The 22288-nt window shown below is 38.1% G+C and overlaps 1 protein-coding gene across 7 annotated transcripts in view; it reads left to right on the top strand.

Annotated features, from left to right (window-relative positions):
* The window catches only part of CDC27 (cell division cycle 27), a 51939-nt gene extending 45825 nt beyond the window's left edge, over window positions 1–6114 (top strand). For 5 of the 7 annotated variants that reach the window (XM_081576502.1, XM_081576499.1, XM_081576498.1 and 2 more), the window contains exons 17-19: window positions 492–566; window positions 1602–1758; window positions 3083–6114. In XM_081576502.1, the coding sequence (XP_081432628.1) occupies window positions 492–566; window positions 1602–1758; window positions 3083–3165 (315 nt within the window). In that variant the 3' untranslated portion in view covers window positions 3166–6114. The remainder of the gene's footprint in view (window positions 1–491; window positions 567–1601; window positions 1759–3082) is intronic. The other 2 variants (XM_081576501.1, XM_081576500.1) reach the window with 1 other exon arrangement.
* The last annotated feature ends 16174 nt before the right edge of the window (window positions 6115–22288 follow it).

The raw sequence follows: 22288 nt of genomic DNA, 5'->3' as shown, positions 1-22288 counted from the left end.
GAAGATTACTAGACAAGCTCAACTCAGCAGTGGTCAAAAGATTACTAGATAATCTTAACTCAATTTTAGGTTCTTCATCATTAGTTAAAATGGCAGGATGGTATTCAAAGCTAGTGCTTGTGTCAGGGAGAAGGTATATTAACAGAACTTGAGAAGTGTTTTGCAACTTAGTTTTTAAAACATCTTTATACACAATGGGATTGAATTTAGCTGTTTTAAATAAAATGATGACAAAAGCTAGGGTTATCACCTCCATATTTCACAAAGAATTGTGTATATTTTCAGTGAATTTGATTGAGTTCCTGCCATTTCTTACTTCTTGTTGTAATAAGTATTTTTCTTGCATTTTTACAAGGATTAATGAAGCAAGGTAGGACATTGATTAAGATCTAATACGCTTTAGTTAAGATGATTTGGGAAATTAAATAAAATCACTTGCTTAGTCAAAACTGTAAAAATTTTGCTACTGTGTTTTTCTTTGCTTTTTTCAGTCTGCTTTACAAGAACTTGAAGAATTGAAACAAATTGTTCCCAAAGAATCCCTCGTTTACTTCTTAATAGGAAAGGTAAAAATCGGGGCCCTGGTTCTAAACTCTATCATAACAGATACTAACTTTTGAAAAATAAATATAATGTTTTATTGTGTACCATCAATTGAGCAAATTCAGCTAGATCTCTGAACTATGTACTCTGGAAATAAATCATGGATTTAGTTTTTATTAACATTTAAGAAGGTGATAGATATCCTAATGAAGAAACAAGAGCACACACTTTGTAATCTTGCTATAGTTTTAGAAGTATATCAGCACTTTCAGCCTTGTGACTGATAATGAGTTCATAACTGAGACTACCTCAAGGAAAGCCCTTAGCTTCCAGTTATCAATAAAATACTCAAATGTCTCCCAAAAGAAGAAAAATAATACCATGGTGTTGTCTTAGTTCAAAAAAATGGCTTTCAGAATTTCTGAGGCAAGACTAGTCAGGACTTTACACACTGGGTCCCCAGAAGCCTATTGCTTAAAGTAACTGAGGATGGTGGACAGTGGTGAGAGTTGCTTTGTATGTATGGTTACCACACGCTCAGTTGTGTCTGACTCTTTGTGACCTTTGGACTGTAACTAGCCAGGCTTCTCTGTCCATGGGATTTTTCAGACAAGAATACTGGAGTGGGTTGCCATTTCCTCCTCCAGGGAAATCTTCCCAACCCAGGGATCGAACCTAGGTCTCCTGTGACTTCTACATTGCAGTTGGATTCTTTACCACTGAGCCATCAGGGGAGAGTTGCTATAACTCCATTTAAAATCAGTGTAAATGAGTACTAATCAAGCAATTTATAGTCCACTGTCATTGTTCCAGAGTGAGATGTATTGGAAGCTCACTACCTGAGAGATACAGGCAAGGAATTCTGAAAATAATAGCTGAATATATTAAAAGGAACTCAAAAGTTGGTATGAATTCTTCTATAGGATGAAAATGTCCTACTCTTCAGAATGAACTTATAACACATCAATCAGGAACCTAATTTAAATTTAAAATGTTTAGGATTTTATAGATGAAGCTTACAACTTAATGAAAAATGTAGTGCTGCTGTTTATTTCTAGGTTTACAAGAAGTTAGGTCAAACGCACCTCGCCCTGATGAATTTCTCTTGGGCTATGGATTTAGATCCTAAAGGAGCCAATAACCAGATTAAAGAGGCAATTGATAAGCGCTACCTTCCAGATGATGAGGAGCCAATAACCCAAGAAGAACAGATCAGTGAGTATCCTCCGTATGACTTTGGTCTATATGTGGTTATTCAAACCAGAAAGCTAGTGAAACACCATATCAGATGAAACAGATACTTCTTTATGGCACAGAATAAATGTGGAAAATTTTTTGAATATTCAGGAAGCTGCCTTTTGCATAAGAATTTTATTTCTAAACACAATAGATTTTTTATACCAAATGAAATTTTAGGGAAATTGAACAGGATAATATAACAACAGTGTGCATATGGAGCCAGGTAACTAGTTTCAGTTCTGGATCTAATTTGCTGTGTGATTTTGACAAATCCATTGCTGATTTTTACCTGAGCTTCAACCTATGTAACTAATGCCTGGCTTATCTGCTTCCTAGAAATGTGGTAGGGGGAGAAAAGATGATAGATGTGACTATGTTGTATTGTAAGTGCTAGGTGAGTGAATAATAAATTTGTGCACATTTTAAAGTATTGACAGATCTGTAGTAGTGGCTGTTCAAATTCTGTGTAACTTTCACATATCTAAAATCTAAATATTGTACATTTGAAACTAATATAATATTATAAGTCAGCTATACATCAATTAATTAAAAGGCAGATAAATATATACACACTCACACACACTCGGTCCCTTGAGTACATGTCTTAAAATAACTAGTGAGAACTAAGACTTAATACATTAATATTTTTTAATAAGAGAATTGAGAGACCTCTGATGAGGTAAACTAAGATGCCTTTGTTGCAGAAATATGTTTTATATTTTTGTGAACTAATAGGGACTATCCCCAAAGTGAAGTCAACAGTTGGGTGGAATGTCAGTCTTTTTTAATGTTTTAGAGAATAGTTCTAATTCTTAGGTTGAGTAAGTGCTTCAGTTGTGTCCAACTCTTTGCAACCCTATGGACTGTAGCCCGCCAGGCTCCCCTGTCCGTGGGATCCTCCAGGTAAGAAGATTGGAATGGGTTGCCGTGCCCTCCTCCAGGAGATCTTCCCGACCTAGAGATCAAACCCACATCTCTTAAGTCTCCTGCATTGGCAGGCTGGTTCTTTACCACTAGCACCACCTGGGAAGCCCAATTCTTAGGTTAGCAAATAAGAATTCATTAGGGAGAGGCAGTTTTAGTAGTTAAAACTCTTAATGGTTAAATGCAATAAAATAATCTTAGACATGCTGTAAAATAAGAAACTTGAATTGCATTTTATTGAAGGATATCAGGATTTTTAAGGGCTTTTGTTTAAGGTCTTATCTCTCTGACTATAATAGTTTTCTTTACTTATTTTCATGAACTAAAAAAAAATATTTTTCAGATACCTTACTGTAGACTTTTTTTATTTTTGAAGTGGGAACAGATGAATCCCAGGAGAGCAGCATGACAGATGCGGATGACACACAACTTCATGCAGCTGAAAGTGATGAATTTTAACTTTTGGAAATCAGACCTTTGCAACTGGATGTGTGACTCGTGCTGACATGTTTCTTGTCCTTCCATGTACTGAGTCTTCACTCTTGAGCCAGCATTGTCATCATCCATCACTTATATCCTGAGTGTGCCACTTTCATTGGACCCTGACTGTACACAGAATGAAAGGCAGTGCAATATTTAGCTGCTAACAAAACTGGCTCTTTCACCAGTATGAATGACAGTTTAGAGGGGATAGGGTGGGAAACTTTCTTTTTCTTTCTTTTTTTTTTTCTTTAATCTCCCTTTGTTGGAAAGCTATCATGGAAGGAAGAGTTATGCTTTATCCTGAAGGAACCATTGGATATGGAAAATGGCGATGAACCAGAATCTCTTGGTCGTTTTTCCAAAAATTTGTTTTTACTTGGTTCTGTTCCTGATAAACAAAGTGACTGACCTTCATTTCTAGGTTCTTCAAGAATGGTGTTAGCAAGTGCCAGATGGAACAATAAAAGACATTGCCTATAACAGAGTAACCTGATTGCCAAGGAATGTAAATTACCTTAAACTTCAGTGTCTCCCATAAACAAATGTAATGAGCATATTAGGGACTCATATGTAGGCATCAATATCCCTCCATACAGTGTACACTTATTCTTGGCAAGAATACTTTAATGTCTAACCAAGAATTTTAATTTATTCATCTTGCCTCAAAGTGTTGATCATTGTTATCTTGGTATTACAAACTTTAAAATTGGTCCTTAACATTTTTCCTCTTCTCTTTGAGGTCTGTGGGATCACCTTTAACATTCAGAGATGATAGAGGGGTTGCCCACTGAAAAGCCAAAACAAGGCTCTTAATAACCATTTAAGTTCACCGGAAGAATCAAAATGAGAACACTAAATGGAAAGACTTAAAGAGATCATGATAGTGAAAGCCTTAATACAATCAGAATCCTACCATAACCTTGAATTTATATTTGTTCAAGACAGTATCCCTTTGACTTTCCTTAAATGTTTAAGCAAGGTGCAAGAAAGTGTGGTTACCTTTGGTGAGATCATTTCCATTCTTTTCTGCTCTCTGCTTCAGATTATTTCCAGTAGTGTGAGTCACCAAAACATGTACTGAGAGTGACTGGGTTTAGAATATTAGAAAAGTTTAGCTGCAAAAATAAAAACAAAAAACCACCCACTCTTTCGAAGGAGATGAGTTCTCTCTTGAGTTTATCATAATATAGATTGATGTCTTTGGGGAATGACCACAATTTTAAAGATCTAATTATGCATAATAAAATGAGAATTATTGGAATTTCACAGTAACTGATTTAAAGTTTTAAATTGTGTATCTCCTTTATTGTAATGTTTGAAATTTTTAGAGAAACTTCAGTTGTTAACATTTTATTAAGTGCCAATGTCCGAATATAACAAATTTATAGTTTCTTACAAATGACAGGCCTACAGTTATTGTTGTGGATTATTTGATGAAGGACAAACTTATCTACTGGTTACCTGTATTTTGTTAGTTAAGCTGTGAAAATGAGATGGATTACAGAAGATGTGAAAAAATTTTAGCCCATAGTCTCAGTAATTTTCTATCATTTACTATTGATCTGCTTATTTGAATATGGATTAAATTCCATTATAAACTAATTCAAGTCAGAGTGTTAGGTTGGGTATTGGGGTGCCAGAGAGGTATTTAACAAAATTTCCTACCTAAATCTGTTTATGTGCTGCCTAAAAAAATAATTTATAAGAAAAAGGAAAGATTGGGAGTAAATGAATATCATTAAAGATTCCCCAAGGCTAGCACTTGAATTCTAACAAATATTCCATTTTATTATCCATTAGTTCTGTAATATTAATTTTATATTCTTTTATTTTTTAATTGGCAAATCATAAGCCAGCTGTGTAACAGTATCAAATATAGAGTTTCATAGAAAGCTTTGATCTGAGCTCTATGTTACAAAGCTTGGAGAAAGCTGTGCTCAGAAAACAATTTGCTGATGTATAATTAGTTATGTTTTGTAGTAGGAATTTATGTCCTGTGCCAGAAGTAAGTCTTTCTGGTACTAATTTTGAGACCAAGAATAAAAGGATAGTTGTGGAAGGCAGAGCATGGCGATGGTTGGTTGATCGATAATCAGCCCAGGATTGATCTGATTGCATTTTCCTCACACCTCTACTTTCAAAGTCATTTAGCTGTTCGAAGCATTTCCTACCTATTTACTGTTTCTGGCTTTCTCTTCTTTCTTTTTTGCGTAGTATGGGGATCAAAGAAGATACGCATTTTAATCAAGCAAAATGTTTGCTTCAAATTTCAGAAGTATTTTGAAGGAAATCAGAAATACTAAGTACTTCAACATTATTTTTTCTCTTTAAGCCTTTCACACGTGTGTATACACACACACACACACACACTCTTGTTCAGAAGTTATGTTGTGGCATTGGATATTTTTCCCCCTTGGAAATGGTTCTTAACTCTGGGATTTTAGAAGGTTGGAAATATTTTTTCAAGAGAACAATGGTACTCAAAATAATGAAAGGTGGTCCTACTTTTTCTGTATTTCATTACTTTAAAATTCTTATTTTTTTCCAAGAACTGCAAGTAACATTTGAACCATGCTGCTGTTGTACCTTAAACAAAAACTCAGTGATAACCAGTATTTAGTCTATTAAAAATGCTCTTTTTGAAGAAAAAAGTTTGCAAGTCTCTGTTTAGCCAGAGTATAATATGGGTCTTCAAGAGAAATATGGTGACCTGTTTTCTTTGTGAAAACCTGGGAAAATGCAAGTGTGGGTGTGATGTGTGTGTTATATATGCATTGAAACAATGTAATTTTGTGTCTTCTTTTTTTGCTTTTCCTGACTTATTTCAGAAATTGTACAGTCTTGGGGGGGAAAGTCTTTTCTGTTAATATATTTGCAATTCATTAAAGGATATGGAAAATCCAAATAAATTACTTTTGAAAGCAATTCATAATCAAGTCATTAAAGCTATATCAGAGCTGTGCCATCTGTATTTTGATAGTGAGGCACAGCAAAAGAGTGCAAGATTATAGTTTGATGTTCCACAGGAGTCTAGGGTAATGCTTCTCTATTTTTTTACTTACACTCTCATTAATATATATATATATTTATTTTAAAACTCACACCCTTTTTTTTTTTAGTATTATTTGGAATTTCAAAATAAATATTGTGACAAAAATTGGTAACTTTAGAATGTATTTTTCCCAAGCTACAAAAGCCCTTTGCCAGCAGCAGCTACTCTGCAAGTCAACTGCTTATTTCTCAATCGTGTGCTTTCTAAAATTCCTTTAAAAGGGACACAGCTCTTTTCTAATTAGAATCCATTTTAAATATCAGGATCTGAAAGAAGTAGGATATAGAGAGCAAATTTTACTCTAGCTTGGTATCTTGTAGAGGGCTGAAGGGTTTTGCTCAGACTTAAAGAAAGGGTAGCAGTAGGGAAAAAGACATAAAGTGAGGTGTGCTGGGCAGATTAGGGGATGACTCAGACCATAACCTTCCCTAGGACTGGCCATTTGCTGTCAGTAGGACAGGGATAACTAGAAATCTAAGTAGGAAGTATTCTTTGGTTTGTTTAGCCTGTAATTAATGGTTTCATGAAGGTTCAGAAATGCAGACTTGGCTAAACAGCTGTGTTTAGTGAGTTCTAGTCATGTGTCCTGTGTCACTTGCCTTGTGTACAGTGTTTTCAGTCCTCAACCCTATATGGTAAGTGCTACTTGATTTTACAAAAGAAAAAGACTCTGAGCTATACGTGGCAGAGCTGGACACTTGGCATTAGTGTATCTTCAGAACGTTTACTTTTGGACTTCTCTGGCAGTTTGAGATCATGCTAATGTTAACTGTCAAGTGTCCTTCCTAGCATTTTGAAATTGAGTATCATAGAAGTTCCGGTTTTACAGAGGTAACTTTATTACTAACCATAGATTAAAATCTGTTAAATGTTTAATCCTTTGATCAGGCTTTGATATATATATATCCTGTCTCTGTAATTCTCACACTGAAATTGAAAGCAATATCCCTTTCTTGAGTGACTAGAATTTGCTTTAAAGTAGAAATTTTAAATCCTCAATTTTATTTCTATTCTTACATTTTTTTAATTACCAATTTCCCCTAACACAAACATTCTTTTTATTCAACACTCTGAAGATGGAATTTTCAGTTTGGGGCTAAAAGCTGTATTTGAGAAGAAAATCCAAATGCGTAATGCTTCACTGGAATTGGAATAAGAAATGAGTAAGTAACGGAGCAAAGAACAATGAAGTAGAATTAAGATTTCTAATCATGTATTTTTAAAAAGCACTAAGCTGATATCTAAGAAGTGTAGACTTTGCCCCTTAGTTGTGTGACTCTGAACAATTAAACCTTTTTTTTCTCATCAATTTAATTGTGATTGGGTGCTAAAATGTATGTCTGATAAGTATATTGAGACTCCTAGGGCTGGAAAACAATGATACTTAGCTGATGACAAGTCTGTCCATCTCCCAAAACAACCATAAAATGAAGTAAAACAAAACTATACAGGGTTCATGTCTTCATTATTAAGAAAATACTGTAACTTCAAATTACCTATAAGAAGAGAAAGATTTCCTGTAGGGATCCTGCTATCACCATAAGCCTGTGATTGTAGAGCAAGAGGGTGGTGGGTTGGGTGCTAAGTCACTTCAGTCATATCCAACTCTTTGTGACCCTATGGACTGTAGGCTGCCAGGCTCCTCTGTCCATGGGATTCTTCAGGCAAAAATACTGGAGTGGGTTGCCGTGCCCTCCTCCAGGAGATCTTCCTGGCCCAGGGATTAAACCTATGTCATGTCTCCTGCACTGGCAGGTGGGTTCTTTACCACCAGTGCCACCTGGTAACCATTATTTAATAACAATTTCAATTTGCATAAAAGCATGGAGACAATCCTTGGAAAAAGTGCTATGATAAACCTAGACATCATAATAAAAAGCAGAGACATCACTTTGCCAACAAAGGTCCATATAGTCAAAGCTATGGTTTTTCCAGTTGTCATGTACAGATGTGAGAGTTGATCATAAAGAAGGCTGAGTGCTAGCAACTAAGGCCAAGTGTCACAACTACTGAGCCCACACTCTAGAGCCCATGCTCTGCAACAAGAGAAGCCACCGCAGTGAGAAGCCCATGCACCACAACTAGAGAGTAGTCCCCACTCACTGCAGCTAGAGAAAGCCCACGTGAAGCAACAAAGACCCAGTGTCGCCAAAAATAAACGAATAAAATAAATAGAATGTTAATGTCGTAAAAGATGTCAGTGGAAATATTCCCAATTAAAGGAGGCTGACTACATGACAATTGAATGAAATACCTGACCCTAGGCTAGATCTTGTCTTGGAGAGAGAAAAAAGCTGTAAAGAATATCACTAAGTTAACTGACTTATATGCAGAGTACATCATGAGAAACGCTGGGCTGGAGGAACCACAAGCTGGAATCAAGATGGCAAGGAGAAATACCAATAACCTCAGATATGCAGCTGACACCACCCTTATGGCAGAAAGCTAAGAACTAAAGAGCCTCTTGATGAAAGTGAAAGAGGAGAGTGAAAAAGTTGATTTAAAGCTCAACATTCAGAAAACAAGATCATGGCATCTGGTCCTATCACTTCTTGGCAAATAGATAGAGAAACAGTGGAAACAGTGTCAGACTTTATTTTGGGGGGCTCCAAAATCACTGCAGATGGTGACTGCAGCCATGAAATGAAAAGACGCTTACTCCTTGGAAGGAAAGTTATGACCAACCTAGACAGCATATTAAAAAGCAGAAACATTACTTTGTCAACAAAGGTCCGTCTAGTCAGGGCTATGGTTTTTCCAGTGGTCATGTATGGATGTGAGAGTTGGACTATAAAGAATGCTGAGCACCAAAGAATTGATGCTTTTGAACTGTGGTGTTGGAGAAGACTCTGGAGAGTCCCTTGAACTGCAAGGAGATCAACCAGTCCATCCTAAAAGAGATCAGTCCTGGGTGTTCATTGGAAGGACTGATGTTGAAGCTGAAACTCCAATACTTTGGCCATCTCGTGCGAAGAGCTGACTCATTTGAAAAGACCCTGATGCTGGGAAAGATTGAGGGCAGGAGGAGAAGGGGACGACATAGGATGAGATGGTTGGATGGCATCGCCTACTCAATGGACATGGGTTTGGGTGGACTCTGGGAGTTGGTGATGGACAGGGAAGCCTGGCGTGCTGCAGTTATGGCGTCACAAAGAGTCGGACACAACTGAATGACGACTGAACTGAAGTTAACTGACAAATTTGGAATATGGATGGTAGATTAAAGAATTATAAACTTATGAACTGTAAATTTATGTGCTGTTGGTATGTGAGAGAATATTCCTATTTTTAGGAAATGACCACTGAAGTGTTTAGGTGGTAAAGGGCTATGGTAATAATTTACTCATAAAAGTTTCAGAAAAAGAAAGATATATATATATACACATATAACTCTATACATACATATATATTTAATATAAAGATACATGAATATATGTTATCATTTTGCTACTTTTTGAAAGTTTGGAGTTATTTGAGTATTAATTCAAGGTTAAACTTAAGACCCTCTGGTTCACGATGTCAAGAGGTAGGCAAAACGAGAAGTTACTGAAAGCACCATACTTGTTTAACGCAAATTGATAATTGTTTTTTCCTTCCATAAGTTATATCAGGGAGCAAGCGAATAGAGAAGGGTATGAATGAAAGGGACGCATAATTTTTTTTAATAATTTTGTTTATTTATTTACTCTTGGCTGTTCTGGGTCTCCATTGTGGTGGGCGGGCTTTTCTCTAGTTGCGAGAAGCGGGGGCTCCTCTGGTGTCAGGTGAGCAGGCTTTTCATTACCGTGGTTTCTTTCTCTTGTGCCGGAGCACAGGCTCTAGGGTGTGTAGGTCTCGTTAGCTGTGGCTCCTGGGCTCCAGTGCACAGGCTCAATGGTTGTGGCCCACGGGCTTAGTTTCTTGGCAGTGTGTGGGATCTTCCTGGATCAGGGATTGAACCTGTGTCTCCTGCATTGGCAGGCGAATTCTTCACCACTGAGTGACCAGGGAAGCCTAGGGACACATAGTCTTATCTGAAGACACAATCCGACTCTATCTCAGCCACTGCAGACTCCTAGCCAATATGTCTGTGGCCTCTTGCTAATGAAATTTTCTTCCTCCAATCTGAGAAGTTTGGGGCCACCTAACAATCTGGTCTCGATGTTGCAGTTTCCTGCAGAAAGCTCACAACTTGTCACTCTCCACTGGAGACGATGGGAGCCTGATGCTTTGCTCAATGCTGGAAACCTCTCTGGAGATCTGGCATTTGTACCAAAACGTTAACTAGAGCTTTGGAGTTAGCATAATCAGCATAGATCCTGTGAGTAATTCTATAGGCTTTCTTATGAGCACAAACACCTTGTTTACTCAATTTCCAGGTAAAAACATATCTTCCACCTTTTAGAAACTTTTTTCAAAAATGTATTAAAAAACATCTTGGTTTATAGTCTATGGGAATTTGAATTTGTATCCTGCTGTTGTGTGAAAATTGTATAAATCTTAATTACATGGAATTGGTTCATAGTGCTGCTCAGGTCTGCTATATCCTTCTAGTTTTTTTTCTATTCATTCTATTTAATTTTGAGAGTTTGATATTGAAACTCCAGCTAAAATTCTTATTTCACCTACTTAAAAAATGATTGTAATATGTAGTGTAACTATGTTTAACTTTGTTCTTTTTTTTCCAAGTTTCCTGTAAACGTGCTATCACAGTTCCATAATTTTAAAAAAATAAATATTAAAATACATATATTCACAAACAAGTTTTACATAATTATGACATCTATAAAGAACATGTTTACACTTTGACAAAATGAAGAGGAAAAACTCAAAACAAGTTCACTTTTAGGGTAAGGAATAAACATTAAAAGTATTTATAAGCATTGTATTGGGTAGATGAATATATGTTATCATTTTGCTACTTTATTTGTATTTACTTGTATTGTATAGTGGTCCTGAGTTGGGACATGGAGACAGGACTTCATACCCTCACGTTGGATTGGATGCATTGGATACTTGCCCAGAAAGGGAAAATGTTCTTGGATGAAGCAAGTCTTTTTCATCCTTGTAAAGGGATTTTGTACATTTTGTTTAACCACAAAATCCAGAATATCATATGAACATATAATCAGCATAAACATGAATAAAATATTTTCCTTATTTCCATGTTAAGTCTTTAAAATGTGGTATATGTTTTACACTTACAGCACAATGCAATTTGGACTAACCACACTTGAAATACTCAGCAGATACATGTGGCTAGTGGCTACAATATTTGACAGTACAGCCCTAGACAGGTGTGTTCTTATATGTACCAGGATCTATGTACAAAATGTAAATTATAGATTTAAAACTTATTTATTTTTGAATGCACTGGGTATTTGTTGCTGTGCACAGGCTTTCTAGTTGTGGCAGGCAGATTCTTAACCACTGGACTACCAGGGAAGACCCATTATAGATTCTTTAAATTACCTAAAAGTATAAACATCATCACGATGGTGTGATCACTCACCTAGAACCAGACATCCTGGAATGTGAAGTCAAGTGGGTCTTAGGAAGCATCACTACGAACAAAGCTTGTGAGGTGATGGAATTCCAGTTGAGCTATTGCGAATCCTAAAAGATGATGCTGTGAAAGTGCTGCATTCAATATGTCAGTAAATTTGGAAAACTCAGCAGTGGCCACAGGACTGGAAAAGGTCAGTTTTCATTCCAATCCCAAAGAAAGGCAATGCCAAAGAATGCTCAAACTACCACACAATTGCACTTATCTCACACACTAGTAAAGTAATGCTTAAAATTCTGCAAGCCAGGCTTCAGCAATACGTGAACCGTGAACTTCCAGATGTTCAAGCTGGTTTTAGAAAAGGCAGAGGAACCAGAGATCAAATTGCCAACATCTGCTGGATCATTGAAAAAGCAAGAGAGTTCCAGAAAAACATCTATTTCTGCTTTATTGACTACACCAAAGCCTTTGACTGTGTGGATCACAACAAATTGTCAAAAATTCTGAAAGAGATGGGAATACCAAACCACCTGACCTGCCTCTTGAGAATCTGTGTGCAGGTCAGGAAGCAACAGTTTGAACTGGACATGGAACAACAGACTGGTTCCAAATAGGAAAAGGAGTAAGTCAAGGTTGTATATCGTCACCGTGCTTATTTAACTTATATGCAGAGTATATCATGAGAAGCGCTGGGCTGGAAGAAACACAAGCTGGAATCAAGATTTTTGGGAGAAATATCAATAACCTCAGATATGCAGATGACACCACCCTTATGGCAGAAAGTGAAGAACTACTAAAGAGCCTCTTGATGAAAGAGGAAAGTGAAAAAGCTGGCTTAAAGCTCAACGTTCAGAAAACAAGATCATGGCATCCAGTCCCATCACTTCATGGCAAATAGATGGAGAAACAGTGGAAACAGTGTCAGACTTTATTTTTTGGGGCTCCAAAATCACTGCAGATGGTGATTGCAGCCATGAAATTAAAAGACACTTACTCCTTGGAAGGAAAGTTATGACCAACCTAGACAGCATATTAAAAAGCAGAGACATTACTTTGCCAACAAAGGTCCGTCTAGTCAAGGCTATGGTTTTTCCAGTGGTCATGTATGGATGTGAGAGTTGGACTATAAAGAAAGCTGAGTGCTGAAGAATTGATGCTTTTGATCCTGGTGTTGGAGAAGACTCTTGAGAGTCCCTTGGATTGCAAGGAGATCCAACCAGTCCATCCTAAAGGAGATCGGTCCTGAATATTCACTGGAAGGACTGATGTTGAAGCTGAAACTCCAATACTTTGGCCACCTGATGCGAAGAGCTGACTCATTGGAAAAGACCCTGATGCTGGGGAAGATTGGGGGCAGGAGGAGAAGGGGATGACAGAAGATGAGATGGTTGGATGGCATCACTGACTCAATGGACATGAGTTTGAGTTAACTCCAGGAGTTGGTGGTGGACAGGGAGGCCTGATGTGCTGCTGTTCATGGGGTCGCAAAGAGTCGGACACAACTGAGCGACTGAACTGACTGACTGATAAACATCCCAAATGTCTTATCACCAATAAAATTATAAATAAATGATGATATAATTCAAACAATGAAGTGGTATAAACTAGAATTAGACACAAAAATATAGATAAATTTTACAAACAAAGAAGTAAACATTACAATACATATAGCATCATTTGGGAACCACCACAGTGATAATTATTTGGGGCCAGAATGATAAATGAGTGCTAAAACTAACAGGCAGAAGTTCGATGAGAAACAGGCTATGTGCAGAGTCTCAAAGTCCCTTCCCACTAGACATATCACTTTTCCCTCACAATTAACAACTTTAGAGTGGAGAATCTTGGCAGATGTCACCTTAACCATGTGATCAAAATTAGTATCAGTTGGACTTCCCTGGCAGTTCTGTGGTTAAGACCATGTGCTTTCACTGCAGGAGAAGTAGGTTCAATTCCTGGTGGGGAAACTAAGATTCCACAAGCTACAGTGTGTGGCCAAAAAATAAAATAACATCAGTGATGGGTCGTGTAGATACCATGTGCTTCCTAACAGCATCATTTCTGGGTATGACATTCCTGCCAAAAATTCATTACCTGAATGCAATTATGAGGAAATACCAGACAAACTCATTCTGAGGGACATTGTACATAGTAAGTAACATGTAATCTTCAAAAGTATCAAGGTTATGAAAGATAAAGACAGACTAAAGAATTCTTCTAGATTAATGGAGACTAAATTGATAAGGAAAGGCAATGTGTGATGCTGGATTGGATACTGGTGCAGAAGGTTTTTTTGTTTTTGCTTTTTTTTTTTAATATTATTTTTCTGTAAAGCACATTCATGAGACAATGGCAAAATTTGAATAAGGTCAATGGATTAAAAACGCTGTCAATATTAACTTCTTGATTTTGGTAAAAATAACTGTCCTATGATAGAAGAGAATAGGCTTATTTATAGGAAAAACAAGTATTTAGGGGTAAAGGGACATTATATCTGCAATTTGTTCTGAAACAGTTCTGAAAAAAAAATGTTACGTGTGTGGAGAGAAAGAAAATTATAGCACATATCTTTAATTTATAAAATTAATATGTTTTAATTTATCAATTTTATAAAATGAATATGTTTATAATATATTATAACTAATTTAAATGTTATTAGTCAATTATATTTAATTTTAAAAATATTTTGGTGAATTGATAATTAGGTTAATTAGGTTAGTCAGCTTATAGTTCATCTAGTGAGTTAACCTAGAGCCAGATGTGAGAGAGAATAAGAGTCATGGTTACCCAGGAGACCAAAGTAAAAGACAACTGCAATGTCAGAGATATCCGTTATTTTTACAAGGTGGGGGCAGCATCACTGACTCAATGGACATGAATTTGAGCAAACTCTGGGAGATGGTGAAGGACAGGGTAAGCTGGCATGCTGCCATCCATGGTGTTGCAAAGAGTTGGACACGACTGAACAACTGAACAACAATAACAAAAAGCACACCTGGGTCAAGCTCAGCTGAGATAAAAAAAAAAAAAAACCCTTGTTACATTGCCTTGTTCAGCTTCTAGAAAACTACATCTTCTTGCAAACTCCACTGAGTCTCTTAGATTAGTCCTGCTCTCAGTCACTCAGTCGTGTCCGACCCTGTGACCCCATGGACTGCAGCACACCAGGCTTCACTGTGCATTACCAACTCCCAGAGCTTGCTCAAACTCATGTCCATCGAGTCGGTGAAGCCATCAACCATCTCATCCTCTGTCGTTCCTTCTGTTCCTGCCTTCAACGTTTCCCAGAATTAGGGTCTTTTCCAATGAGTCCGCTCTTCACATCAGGTGGCCAAAGTATTGGAGCTTCAGCCTGAGTCCTTCCAATGGTTATTCAGGACTGATTTCCTTTAGGATTGACTGCTTTGATCTCCTTGCAGTCCAAGGGACTCTCAAGAGTCTTCTCCAGCACGATAATTAGAAAGCATCAATTCTTTGGTGCTCAGCTTTCTTTATGGTCCAGCTCTCACATCTGTACACGACTACTGGGAAAACCATAGTCATGTTTAACTTATGGACCTTTGTTAAGCACACGAAAAAGAACATGATAGTTCCTTGGAGGTCTGGTGATTAAGGCTCTGAGTTTCCAATGCGAGGGGCACAGGTTCGATTCCTGGTCGGGAAACTAAGATTCCACATGCCATGTGGCAATAGCCAAAAAAAAATTTTTTTTTTAATTTTTAGTAAAAAAAATAAGAATGCGACAGAAGTTGTCCTTGCTTTAGAGGACACTATTTATTAGATTGTAAAGTTTGTGTGGTCAGAGACAATACTGGGGGAAGCTAGAATTCTCACAGCTTCCCCTGCTGTTCTATTCCATCTTCATGTATTTTTTTAAAGTTTTTTTTTTTAATAAAAAAAATTAAAGAAGAACAAGACAGACATTCTTGCTTTAGGGGACACTATTTGTTAGATTATGAGGTTTGTGCAGATGGAGACAATACTGAAGGGAGCTAGAATTCTCACAGCTTCCCCTGCTGTTCTACTCCATCTTCATGTATAATCTCTTCCTTTTGAAGTTCATGTCATCCAGCCAGGAGACCCTGCTCTCCACCTCAACTCATCATTCAGCAACCTTCCAGCCATTCCTCCGTGTTAACTTATGGTTTGGACACATAGACTTGTGTCTTTCTTTCCATCAGCCCAGCTAGCTTAAGCACATATGCCTCATCTTCCCTTCCTTTCTTCAACTTGAATCACCTTCACCATCTATAGCAACTTCCACCTACGACAGAGAAAGGGAGCTTCCCCAGCTGTGGACCTGCTTCATCTCTCAGAGTCCCACTCTAGGATTCAGTTCTCTGATTTGGAACCTTACTTAACCCCTTCTAGCTTTCTTCCATTTCCTCAGTTCTTCCATGTCTAGAGGCAAAATCCTATTAATTTTTTTTAAAACTCATCTTGAGTTTGATTCCTTCCTAACTAATCTTGGATCTTTGCTTTAAGATCATTTAATCTGGGTGGAGTTGTGGAGTGGTGTCACAAACTAGAAGGCCTCAAAAACTCAAGTGATACAGACCCAGTGTCTTAATCTGCTTAGGCTTCCATGTCAAATATCATAGGCTGGGTGGCTTAAACAACAGAAGCTTATTTACTCACAGTTCTGGAGGCTGGAAAATCCAAGATCAAGATTCTGTTATGTTTTGTTTCTGGTGAGGACTCTCTTCCTGGCTTGTAGATGGCACCTTCCTGCTATGTCCTCACAAGGCACGGGAAGGGAAATGAAGAGAGAGAGAGGGAGAGACAGAGAGTGTGCCCTCTGGTGTTTCTTCTTAGAAGGACTCTAAACCTATGGGATCAGGGACCTACCTTTATGACTCCATTTAACCTTAATTATTTCCAAAAAGAGACTCTTGTCTCCAAATGCAGTCACCATGGGGGTTGGGGCTTCACCATGAATCTTGGAGAGATGCAATTCAATCCATAGCACCTAGGTATCAAAGATGTTACAGGAGAATTTCCTGGTGGTCCAGTGGTTAAGAATCTGCCTGCTAATGCAGCAGACACAGATTCAATCCCTGATCCAGAAAGATCCCACATGCCTCAGGACAACTACTGAGCCTGCATCTAGAGCCCTCAGAGCCACAACTACTAAAGCCCACACTTCTAGAGCTGGTGCTCTGCAGCAAGAGAAGTCACCACAATGAGAAGCCTATACACCACAACTAGAGAAAGACAGCATGCAACACTCAGCACAGCCAAAAATAAATAAAATTTTAGAAATAATTTTTTAAAAAATGTTCCAGGGGGCAGTAGGGACTGTGACACACTAGAGAAGTATAAGCCTGGTCTATAGTTGTCACTCAAACCCGGAAGATGTTGCCAAATAGCAGAGGCCCTTAATAATAACTGTGCCATGGAATGCTTTGACAATCTCACTAGGCCTATGAACCTCTTCTTAAACTAACATTTTAGATGCATAAAATATTTTAGAATAAATACATGAAACAAAATCATGTATACTCAATATCTGAATAGAATAAAATTGTCAACTCAGTAAGGAGCATCTAATGAAAACTCACAGCTAACAGCATATTTTGTGGTGAAAGACTAAACATTTTTCTTCTAAATCCAGGTACAAAACGAAGCTGTCCACTCTTACTGCTTCTATTCTATATTGTACTGGAATTCCCAGTCAGGGAAATTGATGTGAAAGAGAATGAAAAGGCATCAAAGTTGGAAAGGAGGAGATAAAATTATCTTTATTTGCAGATGACATGGAAGAAATCCTAGAACTGCTAGAACTAATAAACGAGTTTAGCCAGGTGGTAGGATATCAGATCCATATACAAAAATCAATTCTGTTTCTATGCTCTAGCAATGAATACCTGGAAATTAAATTAAGAAAACAATTTCATTTACAGTAGCAGCAAACAACAACAACGAACCTTAGGAAATAAATTTAACCAAAGAAGTGTTGGATTTATTCACTGAAAATGACAAAATATCAGCAAAGATGGCAGTAGCAAATTCTAACAGTTTGATCCTCCACAAAAGCAGTGAACAAACTGGCAGAAACTTTCAGATTCAACCTCACTGAAACTCTGAAAACTAAAAGTTCACAACAACCAAGGAAGTGAGTAATGAAGAAAAAAACAGGAATCTTGGTAAGAGAGTTTTGTGGTGTTTCAACTTACTCTAGTCCTGTCTTTCTGTCTCCAGCTCAGCATTGGTCTGGAAAACAACGGCTTACATTCCCAGTATAGGTTCCTAGTAGCAAAGGGAGAAGAATGAAACTTCTCAAAGAACTGTGGTTGTGGGACTGCCCTGGTGGTCCAGTGGTTAAGACTCCATACTCCCAAATGCAGGAGGCCTGGGTTTGATCCCTGGTCAGAGAACCAGATCCCACTAGGCCACAGTAAGGACCTGGAACAACCAAACAAATACATAATTTTTTTTTTAAAGTCCAATTAAAAAAAAAAGACTCCACACTTCCATTACAGGGGGTGTGGGTTCAATCCCTGGTCAGGGAACTAACATCCCACGTGCTGTGTTGTAAGGTCAAAAACTAGATAAATAGAGAATTGGTTTTTTAACATTATGTGTGTATATATATATATATATATAAACTGTGGTTGTTTGTTTTTTAATTTTTATTGTAGTATAGTTGATTTACAATGCTCCCAAAGTGGAAGCAGCTATCCAGGAGATGTTACCCAAAAACATTTAAAGACAAATGGATTAGCCTCTGCCACCCAGGTCAAATGACAATCCGGGACAAATAAGACATTATTTTAGTTCAGGTCCTTGTGATTTCTCAGGGGGTTTCTGCAGCAGCCTCCAAACTGTTCTCCTGGGATCCCAGCCTTGCCTCTCTGAACAATTTTTCATATGGCATCCAGAGTGATTTTTCTAAAAATGTAAATGTGACTGTATATCTTGCAAGCTTAAACTCCTCAAAAGCTCTCCACATGGGCCCCTGCACAAGGGTGACATGCAAATTTGCAAAAGGTTCCATATTTTTGAAAAAGAATGTAAATATATGTATATATTTATATATATCTCCACTTTAATATATGTATTATATATAAATAATAAATATATACGTAAACACATATGGGGTTTCCCAGGTGGCTCAGTGGTAAAGAATCTTCCTGCCAATGCAGTAGACACAAGAGATGCAGTTTCTATCTGTGGGTCAGGAAGATCCCCTGGAGGAAGAAATGGCAACCCACTCTAATATTCTTGCCTGGAAAATCCCATGGACAGAGGAGCCTGGTGGGCTACAGTACGTGGGGTTGCAAAGAGTTGGACACGACTGAGCACACACACACAAACACATATGTGCAACTGAATCACTTTGCTGTACAGCAGAAATCAACACAACATTATAAATCAACTATATTTCAATAAAATAAATTTTTTTAAAAAGTCCTCCATGCACCCAAGGGTGAAGTATACACCTCTCAGTATAATGTTCAAGGCTATCTGGCTATCTGCAGGTTGATCATGTCTTCTCCAGATCAATGGTTCTCAGAATGTGGCCTTCAGACTGACCACACTGGTCACTCCTATCCACTAAATCAGAATCTCCAGGGATGGAGCCCAGGAGGCTGTTTTAACAAGAGTGGATTCAATGAACATGGAAGTTTGAGACCGTGATTCCAGATTAATTAATGTCTTTGGGCTTTCTTTCTTGGACCCCATGCTTCAGCCATAGTGAACTATCAATTTCTGAAAAGTGGTTGCTGTCTCTCATCTTGTGGGCTTTGCTCCCCCTGTGCTGTTCCCCCTGTGCTTCTCCCCTTCCCCCACCTCCCCTAGATGCTTTCCTCTGTCTCAGCCTTTATTCCATTGTAAGGCTTTTGTCTGTTTTTGTCTGTCTTCCCCACTGTCATGTAAACTTTGAAGGCAAAGCCACCACCTTAATCATCATCGCATCTTTAGGGTCTTGCCAGGTGCTCAATAACTATTTTCTTAATGACTTGAGTTTGAGAGGGACAGAAACCTAATTGCTAAAAGCAAGGAACATTCAGCTACTGAGATTCATGAGGGAGAACCAGTGTCCTGTGCTATTACTTAAGAATAGAGTTAACATATACCTACTAGCATTTTATTCCAGCCCTCCTGAATATCACTGCCCAGTGATCTCTTAAGTAAGTTGATGACAGTGGGAAGGAAAGGAAGTGATAAACAGGATATTGTGAAGAAAATCAATACCAATGAATGGATATGAGAGCAGTGCATACAACTCAGGATCTCATCTCTTCTCATATTTTAATCCAGAAAGCCAGAGTCCTAAGGACTTGTTGAACAATAACAACGATAGCATCAGTCCAGCTTTATTGAGCATCTACTCTGTGCAAGACTTTACCTGGGTTAATATTCACAACAACCCTAGGAGGTAGGTATTTTTATTGAGAAAACTGAGAAACAGAGTCATTATATATTTGCTTAAGATCTTATACACTAAAACCACTGTTACTGGCATTTACTGTTTGTGAGTTACATGGCCCCAAATTACATCCCCACCCTTAATCTTCACATGCTGCACATGAGACCTATAGGTGCAGGTACACAGATCACCCAAACTCAAGGGAGAGGTCTTTTGGAAAATGGTTTGAGTGTGTCATCTTTGACTAGAACACACAAGTTGTTATTATAAGATCTCACCACAATTGTTGGGGCGATAAGTAAAAATGGGGGAGGGGGGACTTCCCTGGCAGGCCTGTGATTGAGACTCTGAGCTTCCATTGCAGCGGGCAGGGGTTCGATCCCTGGTTGTGGAACTAAGTTCCCACATGCTATAGCCAAAACAAACAAAAACTGGGGGACAGAATTTGCTTGCCCTTCTAATATGTGCACTGGTGGTCACAGGAGCCTCCATTACTCTGTCATCACAGTCTGTTGTAATTACTTGATATAGATGGAATTCGGTTTTCCTGTTCACAGCTGCCGTTCCAGTATAGCACCTGCCTCGTGGTTATTGCTGTTCGGTCACTAAGTCATGTCCGACTCTTTGCGACCCCATGGACTGCAGCATGCTGGGCTTCTCGGCCCTTCACTATCTCCCAGAGTTTGCTCAAACTCATGTCCGTTGAGTCCATGATGCCATCCAACCATCTCATTCTCTGTCGCCCCCTTCTCCTCCTGTCTTCTATCACCAACCAAGCCCATTTGGGACTAACACAAGCTCCTTAACCTTATCTGGTCTGTCTAATCACCAAGATTTTCTCTAGTTTCTCTCTAAAGTACCACACTGGGGTCTATGAATGGAGACAAACAAGTGCAAGTTTACTTTAGCTACTGTGGTTACTGTAATTTCTTTGGAATGTTCACATCAGACACCTGTGCATCTGATTGAGAAAAAAGAACTTAAAACTGATCTTACCCCTTTTAAATTTTAAAGAAATATCCTTGGTTGGCCAACAATTATTTATTTAGGCTGCTGTGCCTGGCAGTGCACTGTGTAAAAGAAAATGTAAAAGATGTTTAAAATATTTAGTTTCTGGTGGGAGGGGAGTTCAGGATGGGGAACACATGTAAACCCATGGCTGATTCATGTCAATGTATGGCAAAAACTACTACAATATTGTAAAGTAATTAGCCCCCAACTAAAATAAATAAATTTATTTTAAAAAATTTAATTTCTTTTTTTGATAAAAGAAACTTTGACATGGTTCAAAAGTTTGAAGAAAGAAAAATTCCCTTCTCACCTCATCTTCCAGTTGCTTGTTTCCCTTCCCTGAAAACAACCCGTATTGTTTAAGAGGTCACAACTTCTCCCAGAAACATGTTGTAAGTGTATGCAAGTACATATGTGACTTCCTAGGTGGCTCAGATGGTAAAGAGTTTGCCTGCAATGCAGGAGACCTGGGTTCGGTCCCTGGATTGGGAAGATCCCCTGGAGAAGGAAATGGCAACCCACGCCAGTATTCTTGCCTGGAGAATCCCATGGACAGAGGAGACTGGCATGCTACAGTCCATGGGGTTGCAAAGAGTTGGACATGACTGAGTGACTTCATTTTCACTTTTCAAGTACATACGTAAGACATTTTTTCTTTCCTTCCTTAAATAAATGAAAGCATGTCAGAGACATTGTTTGACATATTATCTGTTTTGTTTTTTCACTTGCTATATTTTGGCGATCACTCTCATATATTTATGTATGTGAAGTATATGAAAAACTTCCTCTTTCTTCTTTAATGGCTGGATACCCTTCTATTGTCTATTTGATAATAGCAACACAGCACTAATGATAATAATAAATATATAGTGTTAGTGGCTCAGTCGTGTCTGACTCTTTGTGACCCCATGGACTGTAGCCTGCTAGGCTCCTCTGTCCATGGAATTGTCCAGGCAAGAATACCAGAGTAGGTAGCCATTCCCTTCTCCAGGGGATCTTCCCAACCCAGGGATCAAACCCAGGTCTCCTGTATTGCAGGCAAATTCTTTACCATCTGAGCCACCATGGAAGTCCAGAAATATATGAGCTAAACTCTAAGAGTTTTATTTATATTAGCATATTTAATCCTCTCAACAATAGTATGAGCTAAGTATAAGTATTCTTCCCATTTTGCAGA

This window comes from Giraffa tippelskirchi, chromosome 3 (genome assembly GCF_054371585.1).
Source record: "Giraffa tippelskirchi isolate mGirTip1 chromosome 3, T2T-mGirTip1v1.2.pri, whole genome shotgun sequence".
In the NCBI taxonomy this organism is placed as follows: Eukaryota; Metazoa; Chordata; class Mammalia; order Artiodactyla; family Giraffidae; genus Giraffa; species Giraffa tippelskirchi.
Note: the sequence above shows the minus strand (reverse complement) of the source record. Positions and strands in the feature narration are given on the sequence as shown.